Raw genomic sequence first — 14,747 nt, 5'->3', positions numbered from 1 at the left:
CCTGTTCTTCTTAATTTATATAATATTTTATTTATGCTATATAGAATGGGGAATATTATTCTCTGATTATTTTATGTGGCCATGAGAAGGTGAATTTGGAATATTCTATGAATGGAACAAATTGGGGCTGCTCTTTGTGTTTGGAGTTATATTGATTTTGGCCACAAGGTGGTGCTCTAATCCAACAGCAGAGTTCAGGATGAATTGGCGCCTTGTTGGGGGAAATACTAAAACAAGATAGCATACATCTGCATATGGCACAGGAGTACAGTGCACCATAACTTTTTCAGGCCCCTAGAACTCTACTCCTCTATATGAATATGCCTATGGGAGTTAGCCCACCTTCCTCCTCTCCTCAGGAGGCTGTAAGTTAGGTATTCACTACGTGAACATTCATTTCTGATGCCAAGATATGGATGTTTGGACTCTTTCTTCCAAGGTATTCTGGGAAAAGGGGAAATTGCAGGGCTGCTAAAGATAACATTTTTAATTTAAGACTTTTTAAATTTTTTTTTGGCCCCATATTGCTATTCCTTTCTCCCTATTTTCTTTTTATGAAGAGTAAGTGCACTACTAGGGGATCCTAGAGTCCATCTTGACACTTCTTAAAACCAGATGTATACAGACATTCTTGCCACCAAAAGGCCCTCTCATAACGTTCCCCACATGAGGAATGCCCACATGAGGTTGGATAGCTGTCGGAATGATGCCCAAGGTCTGTATTCTTAAGCTTTTTTATTTCCCTCAGTTGATCCCTGTATCATCTCTCCAGAACTCAAAAGGACCCTCAGCCATTGTCCTCTAAGACCTAGAGCTGTGGCTCTTAACTTCAGTTGTGCATCAGAGCACTTGAAATTCATGTTTTTCTCTGTAGACGACCTAGAGTAACTGCTTGATTAAATCCTACCTTGCAAATTAAAACTGATTTTTCCAGGAGGAAATGCATGCAATTACACTATAATCACAAGGATATGTGCTGGAAAAACCGTGGAACTAGTAGTGTCTGTGATTCCTACTAATAAACACCTGTTCTTGTTCATTCATCTGACTGCCTGATAGTACTCACTCAGAACAAAAGACTAATGGGTTAAGAAATTTTTTCTAGGAGAAAAACAATTAAGAAACAGATATTAACTTATTCTCTTCCATTAAATTCTTATTTGATTATTCATAGAATATCTTTTTACCAGAGCTGGTGTAAATTAAGTTTCAAAATGAACTACTGATTTATCCTAATCTAATCCTCCTTCTTCAGAAGAAATGAGTCATGAAGCCACTGCGAGCTAGAGAAGGGCATTTCTAAGTCAGAGAAGATTTGTCAGACTCACTCATGATGCTTCCTTTACATATGGATGTCAGGACCTTTAAGCCATGTTCTAGTCAGTTTTTTCACTGCTGCGATTAAAAGACCCACCCAACAGAACAAACAATTATTTGAGGGCTCACAGTTTCAGAGATCTTAGTCCGTAGAAGGCTGGCTCCATTCCTTGGGGCTTGAGGTGAGGAGGTGACACTGAACCTGGCGGAAGGCTGTGGCAGAAGGAAGCAGCTCACTTGGTGATCAGGAAGCTGAGAGAGAGACTCCACTCTCCAGATACAAAATATATACCCCAAAGCCACGCCCCAATGCCCACCTCTTCCAGCCACACCCTACCACTTCAGTTATTACTCAATTAATCCCTATCAGGGGTTTAATTCACAGATTGAGTTAAGACTTATAACCCAATCATTTCTCTTCTGATCCACCTTGTATTTTCTTATTCATGAGCTTTTGGAGTACACCACATCTAAATAATAACAACCAGCAATGCCAGTCAGGGCCGGCAGACCCTTAACATAGATCTCAGACAAAATAATGAAAACTAGCAGATTAACTCACTGGATGTTCATGGGGCTCCCAACAGTCTGCCACTAGGACTTAGTTCTTGGCCCTAGAATATGACTAGGAAGGTCAGACACAAAGACCTTCCATGCTTCACTTACCCTTATATAAATGGGGTTATAAATTTCAGAAGGAGAAGCTGGGAGCACTAACAAAAAGTTCATTTCCATTATGCTACTTAATATTCAATAATTTAATTTGTGAACACTAACCAACAATACATATGGTATGATAGTGATTTCTCATTTAGAAAATTTCTCAGTGAAATTACATTTCTATCTCCTTTTCTTCCAGATTTGAGAAAGGCACTAAAATGTGAAGTTCAAGAATCTCGAAAGAAATGGGGCTTTAAAGCCAGTGGTGATTTTTACTCTTTGGCCTCTCAGTGGACTCTTGGTTGGTAGAGGACACAGCATTCCAGTCAATAGTTATAGGAGGCTGAGGACTCAGTTATCACCCACCAGCTTCCCCAGGCCTCGCAACTCCCAGCTGTCCCCACTGACCAGCACTAAGAAGGGGGCATTTACAACTCTGCTGGCTCAGAGTGAATTGCTTCAAAACCTCATGTCACATGTCTTATTTGTCAGTTTTTCATTTTCAGAAAAATAGAGTAAAGTGTGCAAAGGACTCTCCCTTGTTCTTTTTTGTAGCGTTCCTTATGATTGGGATTTTTTCCAGGTCATCTGTCATTATCTCCAAATTTAGTACAAAGATTTAAAAGGCCACTAAGACACAGAGCTTCCAAGGTATTCGGGTCAGTGCTTGCTCTCCTTTTCCATTGTGTCTCAGGCAGAATTACAAGTACTCATCTTGTTAAGTGTCAGAAGAGTGACTTCCATGGTGATTGACTCTGTGTTTTCTATAGGTCCGCCATTTTGTTATTTTAGGAAAATTGCAGCCTGTCTCCTGCTCAAACTTGGTGTGGCATCTGATCTATATGATATGAATTATTTTCTCAAACATGTCCACAGCACAAAAGAAAAAAAATCATCTATCACAGGCCTGTGATTTTTGTGGCAGTCTCCGTATCTCAAATTTATTCTAGTTAAGGAAAGGAGTTTTCAGAAATGTGATATTTCCAAAGTGAGACAAGTCCTGTGGTCTCTACTGAAGTATATCAAAAAGTAAAAGTTAAATATATAAAAAAAATTGAGAGAAATTTTCCCCTTAGTCCACAGATTATAAACAATTTCCAAAAGCAAACCAAGGCTCAGAATCTGGGTGTTGATTAGAAAGAAAAAGATGAGTAAGTAGGGATGGCCAAGCGAAAATGGAAGGATAGACAGTCTAGGAACCTTGATTATTATTTTTCCAAGTTCCATACATCATTCATGTTTGAAACTTTACTAATAAGGAAAGAGGTACTCAGAAATAGGACCACATAATTCAAAGTATAATGTGACTAGTATATTATAGATGGAAAGCAGCCCATCTATATCACATACCAGGGTTGCCCTGACTTATGTAAGAAAGGCCAATTCTCTGGTCCTTTCTGGAATGAGCACTGTTGGGAGTCAGGGGCCCAGGGATCTTTGGCTGTGCAACCACATTCTTCCTTGGACTCACATCCAGTTGGTCCTACTCCAAACACTTGAAACAGTGAGATACTTGCTGTGCTAGGATTCTCTCTCACTCCCAATACTAAATTACATACGGAAAGGACGTATTGATCTCTGCACCTTCTAGTACTTGGTACCTACCTGGTAGGCTCTTGTGATATTTAATTTCAGATGTCAATTTGACTGGAGTAAAGGATGAACTCTCAAATAGCTGGTAGTGTTATTTCTAGGTGTGTCTGTGAGGGTGTTTCCAGAAGAGATTGGCATTTGAATCAGTGTTCTGAGGAAGACCTTCCCTCACTCAATGTGGATGGGTATCATTCAACCAGTTGAAGGTGATAAAATTGATCAAATTATGTGCTTTTGTATATGAATATATCATAATCAAACCCACCATTGTGTATAATTAATATGCACCAATAAAAAGGAAAAAAAGGCAGAGGAAAGGCAAATTCACTCTCTTTGGAGCTAGGAGATCTTCTGTCACTACACATCAGCACCCCAGGTTCTTGGGTCTTCAGAATTTCACCATGGCTTCTCTGGTTCTCCTGTCTGCAGACTTGGACTGCACTATACCCCCGGCTTTCTTGGTTCTCTAGCTAACAGACGGTAGATCACAGGACTCTCCAATTTCCATAATAAATCCCTCATGTACCTACCCTTATTGGTTCAGTTTCTTTGAAGAACCCTGTACAATATAGCATTTGAATAAGTAATGAATGAGGGAATGGAGTATGTAGTTATTCTACTGCTAACACTATTACTATTCTAAACAATTCAAAATAGTATTACGGAATGGGAGACACTGGAAAATCTAGTAAGTCTGGCTCTAAAAGGCATTAGTCACAGTTTGCATGTTTGCTAGAATATATGTGGCTTGAAGGAACCATCCAAGATAGCTTTTTGGCTTTTGTTTCTCAATAAGGAGAAATAAAACGTCTGGTTTGCTGAAGTATACATACTTCAATAGGTGCAGACAGCAACATTCAGTCTACTTTACCAATAAGAATTACAAAGGGCAAAGAGGGGGGAGTACTGAATGTGATGTTTTAATGTTTAGCTACAATAACAAGTGGAACTCACCCTCTAAGAAGAGAAATAGAATAATATTTGTAAGTTTTGATAAGAAACGTTTCAAGCCATTTTGATTGAGATATGACTACACAAATCTTTAGGAAATTCATAAAAATGCCCTCACAAATGGTAACAATCTTGACGTTTGAGTTAAACTTGGAAAAATCATCTCCAAAAAAACAAACAAAAATTATCATTTCAAAAAACACACATTGCAGCTTATTACCCAAAACAAAACACTCATTGCTGCCTCAGATTTCCAAAAGATATTAGTCCCCAGCCGTCTCTTTCCACACTCTACAAAATCCCTGCCTTTGCTGAGGATGCTCGGCCAGAGCCTGAGCACACTGCATGGTTAAGCTCAGAACTGGGATTATCCAAAAGTGATTCTAGCGATCTAGTGCCCAAGCAAGAACAGTGCTTCTTCTCAGGTTTAGAAGAAAAAGAAAAAATGTCCAGGGGCTCTGAATCTCCTGTCGTCTGCCTAATGCAAAGGCTTAGAAGAAGTTGATGTGTGTTTTTAAATGTGGTTTATTTTGCCGTATTTTCAAATAGCAAAGAAATGTCAATTTTTTATAACTACCCATAACACTTTATTTCTACTTTGTACAAAATACAAAAATGCAAATCTCAAGAGTACAGACCTTGGGGACAGGCACACTGCATGACAGCAAACCTTGCTGAGCAAGACATTAGTTTTTAAACTTTAGTGAATACATGCATTATATAAAACAATAACAGCAACGACAACAAAAACACACAGAAGGCTAGAGATTCTGCTAATTCCACCCCCAAAATAATGCTTGCTATCAAGACTTTGGATGGAGGTGGGCTAAAAAGAATTAAAGAGGCAAATAATATTTTTTCCATAAAAAAGTAAAAGCTACCATAAAATCTTCTTTTTTTTTCTTTTGTCACACTGATTAAATTTCTCCTGAAAAGTCACACATAAACAAAACAAAACAAAAAACCTTAAACCAGACAGACAGCAAATACTCAAGAGGGTTGTTAGCCTAGATAACCAATCAGTAGTTTAAAGAATCTTCCAGACGTTCCGAAGCCTTTCTATTCATTCCTCAGTACAGTGTTGTAGCCATCCTGCCCTTTCATCTCCACAACACCTCCCAAAACAGAAATGCTTGCTTGCATCATGGAGTCTGTGGCTAATAACTAGTTTTGAAAAAGAAAGCAATGTACAAAAATATTTAACAGAACTATGACGACGTAGGAAAGGAGTCTTTTCTTCATAGCAAAGTAGTCTTTGCTTGCCTGGTTTCTTTTGCATTATTCTTCAGGGTTTGTTTATCTGTCCCATGAATAAGATAGCACCTAGGGAATTGAAAAGAAACAATGGATGAGTCTTATTTAAAAGAACAATCCTTAAAGTAGGATGGAAAGTGTGACTTTGAGGGAAGGGAAGGAGTAACACCTAGTCTATTGCTCGACTGCTACTGCGCTGTTAACAAAACTGTGTGAAGAGAGAGATGGCCTACACCTTTGCTGTCCAATGTGGCGGCCACTAGTCATGCATGGTGATTGAGTGCTGCAAGTGTCACCAGTGTGACCAAGAAGTTGAGTTTTTAATTATATTAATTTAGGTTCTTTAGAGTTAAGGTTAGTAGACACACATGGCTACGGGCTCCTGAACCTGACTGCTCAGCTCTGCAGCATGCTAATCGTGATGTTGAAGATGCAGAGGGAAAAGGAAATACTTTGTTATTAAAATAACAGTAAAATGTATTAGTGCCTGCTCTCTACTCTCCCCAAAGATGATCTCATACTTCATAATGGAGCTATGCAAAACGCTAAAGGCCAGAGTCAGGTTTGAACCCATGACTTGTGGGGCTAAGAGCTACTGGATGAACGATTCCCAGGTCATAACAGCAGGGAAGGCTTAAAGATTGAAAACACAAAGGTTCTGGCAAAAATTTAACTAATGCATTTATAAAAATATAGAAAAAAATCACTAGATGTCAAAAATGTCCCAATGGGATGTGGAGCCTCTTTGTAGGTTACACATCACCACAATAATCACTGCACCCAAACCTAAAATCCTGTGGGTATTTTAAGAACTCTGTCAACTCTGCAACCATGGCCTTGACTTTCCTACCTCGTTAATGTAGGTGGTTCTATTATTCCAAGTATTCGTGGTTGTGACACAGGAGAAAGAGACGAAGGGCAATACCGCTGGACACAGCTATGGCTGAATTCTAACAGAGAACAATGGAAGAGGAGGCTCATTTACCTGTAGGATTATGTCGGATGAAAAACAGGAAAGGTCTGTCTACTATGAACCAGGGAGGCGATGACCTTGCAATCAGGATAGCAGCTATGGGAAGAAAAAGGAAATGTATTATCAGCAGGAGGCCACAAGGCAGAGGGCTCAATGGACCCTCAGACACTGGGGTCTGAAGACACACTTATCTCCTACCCCACAGGCTGGCCGTGTTGTCACAGCCTCAACAGTCACTATTTATTGAATGTCTACCCTGGGTCAGGCCCTTTACATTTACTGTCTCATTTGTTCTATAAAAGCATCTTCTTCTCTAATAAACCATCCTTACTCCTCATGGAGTTTATGAAAATTAAATGACATAAAACACAACAGCTCTTAGGACACTGACGGCCACTACATGAACACCATTCACTGCTACTATTAGTTACTTTTTATTCATACCACCTGCCATGCTGCTGGCGCCCCCTGGGCCTTTTTAACCTAGTTACCTCTCTTCTGTACATGCAGGCCCAGCTCGACTCTCAACAGTTTTGTCTGTTGGCCCCTCATTTAGGTTTCCTCGCCTCAGGAATACAGGCCACCCATCTAGACCTCCTACCTCACACTGCTGCTCAACTCCTCGGGTGAACATCTGACTTCAGGCTCACGGCTCTCAGACCTGCTTACTCTGCCATGCTCACCAATGGTGGCTCTCACGTCGCAAGCCCGTGACAAGGCCACGGGGAGGGCTGGTTGAGGCAGAACCACCCCATGCCTGCTGCAATGACTCAGTCCCCTTCCTTGGACTCCTGGAAAGCACTGATGGCTTTGCCTTAATGTTATAAAGGACACCTCTAGCTATTCTGGGGCAAACCATTCCACCCATGGTTATGAAAATTAATAGTTAGCAGTTGTTATGGACTGAATTGTGTCCTCTTCAAATTCACACATGGAAGCCCCAACCCCCCTCACCCCATGACTGTATTTGGAGATAGGGTCTTAAAGGAGATAATTAAGGACAAGCAGAGATCATAAGGGTCAGGCCCTAATTCAGCAAGAATAGTATCCTTTCTAGAAAGGCGAGCAGGCCATGTTTGTGTGCATACAGAGAAGACCAGGTGAGCATGGTGACGAGGCACCATCCATAGGCCAAGGAGAGAGGCTCTGGGAGAAGCCCAACCTGCTAACACCTTGCTCCTGGACTTCCACCCTCCAGAGCTGTGAGAAAATAGATTTCTGTAATATAAGCCCCTGGCTTGAGGCATTTGTTAGGGTAGCCTGAGATGCCTGGGACAGCAGGATCTGGGAGGTGACACAGGGCCCCTTGGTTGGCTTAATACCCTGCTGTTGCAGTCTTGAAATTCTTAAGACAGTTTGAAAAAGGGGCTCCATATTTTCATTTTCCCCAGGGTCCCGCAAATTGCATAACTGGTCCCAAAAGTTACACTAGTTGGCAAAATTGGTAATAATTTTGGTGAAATTTAGATATCACAACCACCTAGAAAAGACAAAAGATCATCTTAAAAATCTCAAGCCTCTTATTCAAGGTCTTCATTTGAAATGCTATTTTAAAGTAATAAAAAAAAAGTGTTTGAGAAAGGCAATTTATACTCTATTGTGAGTATAAATGGTACCAGAAATACTACCAGAAATATTCAGCCAGCATCAAGTGTAGCTCACTTTATGAGCTCACAGGTTTTGGCCAGATTTCTTTATCCAGTCTCATATGGACAACTGCAGGGGTGGAGGGTCAAGACTGTTCAGTCTTTTTCTGCATTACGTAAGCCACTGAGCAGAGCAGATGAGGGTGCTCTACTTATCAAGAAAGCTGCACAGCAATCCTGATGCCCTTCAACAGATGCTCTCTGACTGTCCTGGGGGAAGCGTACAGTATATTTTCCTACATGTACTTGCTGTTATTTATGTCTCAATCTGAAGACTGATCTTCTCAGCCAATAAGAAGCCAGACTGTGCTTTATCCTCCTGAGACTGTCCTCAGGCCAAGTCTACAGGGCCAAATCCTACAAGAAGCTGTGGGGACATGGTCATGACCATTCACTTGCATCGTCTACGGCTGCCTTCATGCTACACTGGCAGGCTCCGGAGTTGTGATGGGGACCGTGTGGCTCACAGAGCGGAATGCATAATATGTCCTCTCTGGCTCTTCACAGAGCTTGATGACGCCCATCCTAGAGGGATGCCTCGCACTTCAGTGAAACACTGGTCTGTCCATCCAGATTCCTGTCTCTGCAGGTCGCCCCCCGAGGCCCAGCTGGACAGCTGGCTGCCTAGGAGACTGCTGAGGTGAGGACTGTGCTGGGCCTCTGCTTCCCTCCTGGGACTGGCCCTCTCGGGGCACCCAGCACTCACTTGTGGTTGCCGAAGCTTTGGTTCCATCTTCACTGACTTCAATTTTTGCTTTTTGTAAGATGTGGGAGACGTAAAGTTTTTCTGACCCTGTTTCCAGAAAATAAAATGGAATCAGCAACTGTTTGGTATGCAGGCCATCTATTTCATTGGAAAAGTAACCTCAAAGTCATGGCAAATTCCAGTTCTTAAAAACTGTCAGCAGTGACCTCAGGCAGTGCCAGAGACTGAGGGACTGTAAGTGGCTGTGACTTGTCCTGAATTTCAATCTCTGCTGAGGGAACAATGCACTTTGAAGAGAGGCCCAGCCCCCAAGTGTTTTAGAGCCTCTAGTCAATTCAACTCCAATCACAAAGAATTTTATTAAAAAAATGAAAACAACAGGGCTTTAAAAAGGAAGCCTAGTAAGAATAAAGACAATATTTTATCAGCATGTCAGACCCAGAAAGAATTTCAGGTGGTATTTACAGATGGGGAAACTGAGGCCCAAAATGCTTCACCAGGGGAGTTCCACAGTCTCCAGAACAGGTATGCAGTGCTCAGAAGCCTGCAACTGGGGCTGGTGACAAACTGATTTCTCACCAGTCAAGGGGAAAAATACCTAACCTGGCATACGGATAATGTTTCAGCCAAGGCTTTTCTTTGGAAGGGTTGCTACATTCTAAATTTTAAAAGCAGAGAACGAACCATTCAAGCTCTAGAAAAAGTTACACAGACTGGCAAATGAACCGAGCATGGCTTAGCTGCTGTGGCAAAGTCAAGACCCATTTGAATTTATGTTATTAAAGATTAATGGGCAATAAAAGGCTAAAATACCTAATTAATATCTAATCAGAAGCCATATTTTTGGGTAATAGAGGCAATGCACAAAGTGCTTCTCAGCTGTTTAGAGACTGGAACTTGCCGTGCACATGTGAAATGAGGGGAGAAATGACACGTATCCATTTAAGTGATGAAGGTAAATAGCGTGATTTGGTGATATCAAAACAGTTTTAAGGCAACACATTTCTAATTCTAGACTGCTTCTCCCTGAATAAATTAAACCCAGTCTGTAACATTTTATTCAATTTAAGAGTAAATTCTAAATTGTACGTACTTGTTATTTTTGCAAAATTTGACTTTGATGGATCAAACATGTCAGTAATGCCAAGAACTTTCAGTGGTTCCTTCAAATCTGTTTGTGCCATAGCTGTGAACCTAAATGAAAGCAGAAAATAGGAGGGGGAAATCACAAGGCTTTAAATGACACAAAATGATGGAATTGGTGCACATTTATAAACCAGATTCTATTGACTGTGGTACTGGGGATTGAACCGAGGGTCTCTCCCACTGAACTACAGCCCAGACTGTTTTATTTTGAGACAGAGTCCCCCTAAGTTGCCCAGGTTGGCCTCAAACTTGTGATCCTCCTACCTCAGCCTCCCAAGTTGCTGGGATTACAGGTATGTGTCACTGTTCCTGGCTATGGAGTCTTTTAAAGTAGGGTCTAAACACCAGTCTGAACTGCATCTTAACTTTTCATTCTAAATTTAAATACCAGGTAAATATTGAAATTTAGCTCCTCTTTCACTCAGCTGACAAGTAAGCAGGACACACGAACAGCAAGTGTGGGTGACTCGCCCTCAGGTGCAGCAGGCTCCCTGCTGACGCTCAGGAAGCCCTTTCTCTTAAACCAAGGCAAGGGTTCAGCGTGATGACAAGTCTCGGGTATTCTAGATTATCTATAGTTCTTCCCCACATCCAACTAAAGAGCCACACCCTGGCGCTGTAGGTACCACCTTCCTTACTCACTAGAGATGATCAAGAGAGGAGACAGGTTCCCGATAAAGCATGCTGGGATTCTGAGAACATCTCACTGTGGAAACAGGAGTGAGCATTAGGAGTAGGTGGCATCGTACTGTGTTTGGGTGTGAGTTTCTTGGATACTTGTGGCCAGTCTGGCTTGGGAACCGTGCACATGTGAATGCCAGCTATTAAACCCATCACTAGGAATGCTTTCCCACACTTGATCTCACCCTGAAAGAGCAGCAAGGGAAAGTGAGCAGATTCCCAACACAGATGGGCATGAAGGCAGCTCTAAGGCTCACGATGCCACCATTGGATTCACTTATCAAGCTCTGCCTACTTGAAGGCTTACTTTGCAAAAGTAAAACAACAACAAAAAATTGGGGGAGGAATTCTAATAACTATTGTAAATTTATTACTCCTATTACTTAGCTGGTAACAGAAGAATCAAAAGCTGCTACTCTGTACTACCACCAAGGATGGGTAGTCAGACAATCTGGACAGTAGGAGAATGGTAATGTTGAAAAACTCATGGGAAGGACAGACATTCACCCCCTCCTTCACAGGTATGGACAAGGCATTGTCTGAACTGTCAGAAATTAGGATTCATATAGAATTTGGGATCACTTTTCCCCTCAAATCACAACAGCTCAAATCCCATATATATTTTATTTTAAGGTATAAGAGAAAAATTGCCTTAATGCTAATATAAGAATTCTGCCTGTGTAGATTCTAAAACATTTTATTTACCAGCTAATGTGTGGGCTGTGGTCATTAGTAACTTCTAGCTAAAACTTAAAAAACAACTATAATGATGCTCCTTATCAAAATCCATGAAACTCTCTTAACTGATTAAGTTCTAAGTCTTTAATTTTGTGACTATTTCAACAAAGTTGACACAGGTGCATTAAGACAGCTGTAAATCATAATCGAGAGCCTTCATATAGCCTTTGTATTTTCATACCTACATTTTCCCAATGCTCTAATAATTAGCCTATTACTCTTCCCAAAAGAATAGAACCCTAAAAACATATTTACTACAAAAGTTGCATAAATGGTATTATTTATTGCTCTAAGTTTTAATAGATGTCTCATACCTGGGATGATGGGGCTTAATAGGTTAAATGTCAATGTATTTTCATCTATATTATGATAATATGCATATGTTTCTCAATTTTTTCCAACCAAATGAAACATGAAAAGTTGTTACAAAGTCATGAAGAACTTTTGCTCCTGGGGAGGAGGTTTGGAGACCAAGGCTGCCATCTCTCCTTTCTTATTATCTTTATCCTACCAAAATTGAAAGAAAGCTTTCAGAAAAGCTCAGCCTTGTATTCCCACCATGCAATTTCTGCAAAATGAAACCGGCTCCACGATGTGCCATATTTTAGCCTCATGCTGTCTGGTATCTGACGTAATAGGTACTGATGGGACAACCCCAGGTTTTCCTTTAGGGAAGGGCCACTTACTTGGGCAGGACCACCTGGACCCTCTTGGGCACCATCATGCTCATCCAGCTGTTTACGGTCTTGGTGCTGATGTGGGGGATGATGGCCGACAGTGGGGTGGAACTCTCGGTTGGCAGGGCAATCAGCATGCTGATGCTTTCCCCGTGGTAGGGCAGTTCTATGAAGTTGTACCATAAGTCACCAGGGGTGCTTGTAGACCCTAAAGAAATCAGAGGCAGGTTCAGTGTATCTTCAAAGACTTCTGCAGGGGCATGAGTGATCGCTGGTCACCAGGGGAGCCCTGGAGGGAAGATAGCAATTCCCCTGGAGAACCTCCCTTTAACAGAAGTAGCTTCCTCAGAAGGACAAAGATAAGGTCAGTGATTTCTTCCTTCCCTGGTGCAGAATCCTTTCTTCAGTCTAGACAGAACGCCTTTGGGCACCACTGACCTTACTTCAATTCTGTTGAGTAGACTTTAACTAGATCATTAGGCACTCAGAACACAGTGCTTTACAAGAAGTTGACCTTGACATGAATAAAAGAATGGATCTGTCTACCTTAGAATCCTTTTTTTTCATTTAGTTTTTTTAAACATAAATTGCATTGTGTATAATTAAAGTATACAACATGATGTTATGGGATACATATGGAGGGCAAAATAATTACAATAGTGAGACAAATGAACATAGCATCTCACATTTGCTTTTTTTTTTTTAAGAGAGAGGACGTATTATGAATTTTTGTGACAATAACAGCTAAAATCTATTCATTTAGCAGGAATCCCATATACGTACAATTATATTATCTATGCTCCTTACTTTGGGTAAATGTTTATGTGTGTATGAAAAGAAGAGAGAGGAGAAACAGCTTCTATCATTTAGGGCCCACTCTGCCTGGCCCACACCGACCACTTGGACAGACACAGAGCCTGCAGCCTCCAGGAGGTGGGCACAGCCGGCCCTATTTTACTGGAGGAGGTCACAATGAGAGAAGTTTAACAGTCTGCCTTATTTCGCTACCATGACTCCCTTCTCACTATGCACCTCTCCAGGAACTACCAGGGTTTTTAGATATTTTAGGGTACTTACACCTCCTAAGAAAATTTCAAGAATGATTTAAACCAGCATTTCTCAAAAGGTTGTCTAGAGCATACGCTATCTGCAAGCTGCTCTATAGACACATTGATATTCCACATCGTAGGTCCTAATTTGACCCTAGGACCTCTTGATTCTAAGTAAAACATTTAAAAATATTTAGCAAGTGATATGGTTTCACTGTTTCCCCTGAAAGTCACATGTTAGAAACTTAATTTGCAAATACGTATGTATATGGTATTAGGAGGAGGGGCCTTAGGGAGGTAATTGGGACTTGATGAGCTAGTGAGTGGGGTCCCCATACTGGTATAAGGGCTTCATAAGAAAAGGAAAAGTGACCTGAGCTAGCATGCTTGCTTGTCTCACCCTGTGATGCCCGTCGCCATGTTATGATGCAGCAAGAAGGCCCTCACCAGATTCTGACAGATGCCAGCACCATGCTGCTGGACTTTCCAGCTTGCAGAACATCAAGCCAAACAAACCTCTATTCTTCATCAATTACCCAGTCTTAGGTAGTTTGTTATAGCAATAATAACAACAAAAGGCTAAGATGACTACTAAGCAGCAAAACTGAGCATGATGGAAAAGAGCCACGCCATTCTGTGATCTTGGAGCTGCAGAAGTTCCAAACAGGCAATTATTTATTTAGACATAGTGATTACTCTCTAAATCAGGTACCACCTCCTTCAGGACATATGAGACCGTATTAAATTGTATTTATTATCTAATTTATTTTTTAGCCAGTTATGTAAAATAAACTTACATGCTATTTTTTCCTCCTCTGATTTTTGCCATTAAGCCTTTAAATTCTAAACCAATTGTAATGCATCCATTTAGGAGTCAGAATTGAATGTGCTATGGGTATGAATATCAATAGAAAGTCTGTGTGTTTCAAGCCTCTCCACAAAAATATGAAAAGTGCTCTTAGCATTCTGTGCTAAAACTGCATTAAATACATGTGTACAATAAAAAAAAAAAAAAAACCATAATCACAGAGGGTGCCAGCTCGCCACCCAGCTCATGGCAAGAGGCCCAGGAAGGCTACTAACCAACCCTCAGAGAAAGTTTTCCATAGAGCACGCCAGAGAATTCAATTGAATATTTAAATCAGTCATGTATTGAAAAGAGTTACACAAACTTAACTACATGAATGGGACACTAGTGTTTCCAGATTTATGGTGGATTTCTGAAGTGTTTTATTAGGCACATCAAGCTTTTAAGAACTCTGGTCTTGGTGCCGTTATCAGAACTGCCTCCTTGTGTACAGAATGGAGATGTCAGGATGCTACAGTCTGTGCCTCCCAAAGTGCATGAGGATTAAA

At 41.0% G+C, this 14,747-nt stretch overlaps 1 protein-coding gene across 1 annotated transcript in view; it reads right to left on the bottom strand.

The window, feature by feature from the left end:
- Window positions 1-5,103: 5,103 nt before the first annotated feature.
- Window positions 5,104-14,747, bottom strand: part of Serpine2 (serpin family E member 2) — a 60,352-nt gene continuing 50,708 nt past the window's right edge. The window contains exons 5-9 of the mRNA XM_076865828.1: window positions 12,352-12,550; window positions 10,194-10,294; window positions 9,101-9,187; window positions 6,761-6,844; window positions 5,104-5,844 (exon numbers count right to left, since the gene is read on the bottom strand). Of these exons, the coding sequence (XP_076721943.1) occupies window positions 5,807-5,844; window positions 6,761-6,844; window positions 9,101-9,187; window positions 10,194-10,294; window positions 12,352-12,550 (509 nt within the window). The 3' untranslated portion in view covers window positions 5,104-5,806. The remainder of the gene's footprint in view (window positions 5,845-6,760; window positions 6,845-9,100; window positions 9,188-10,193; window positions 10,295-12,351; window positions 12,551-14,747) is intronic.

The sequence above is a fragment of the Callospermophilus lateralis genome, chromosome 9, assembly GCF_048772815.1.
Source record: "Callospermophilus lateralis isolate mCalLat2 chromosome 9, mCalLat2.hap1, whole genome shotgun sequence".
Taxonomy (NCBI): domain Eukaryota; kingdom Metazoa; phylum Chordata; class Mammalia; order Rodentia; family Sciuridae; genus Callospermophilus; species Callospermophilus lateralis.
The sequence above is the reverse complement of the archived record's forward strand: the minus strand, read 5'-3'. Positions and strand labels throughout refer to the sequence as shown.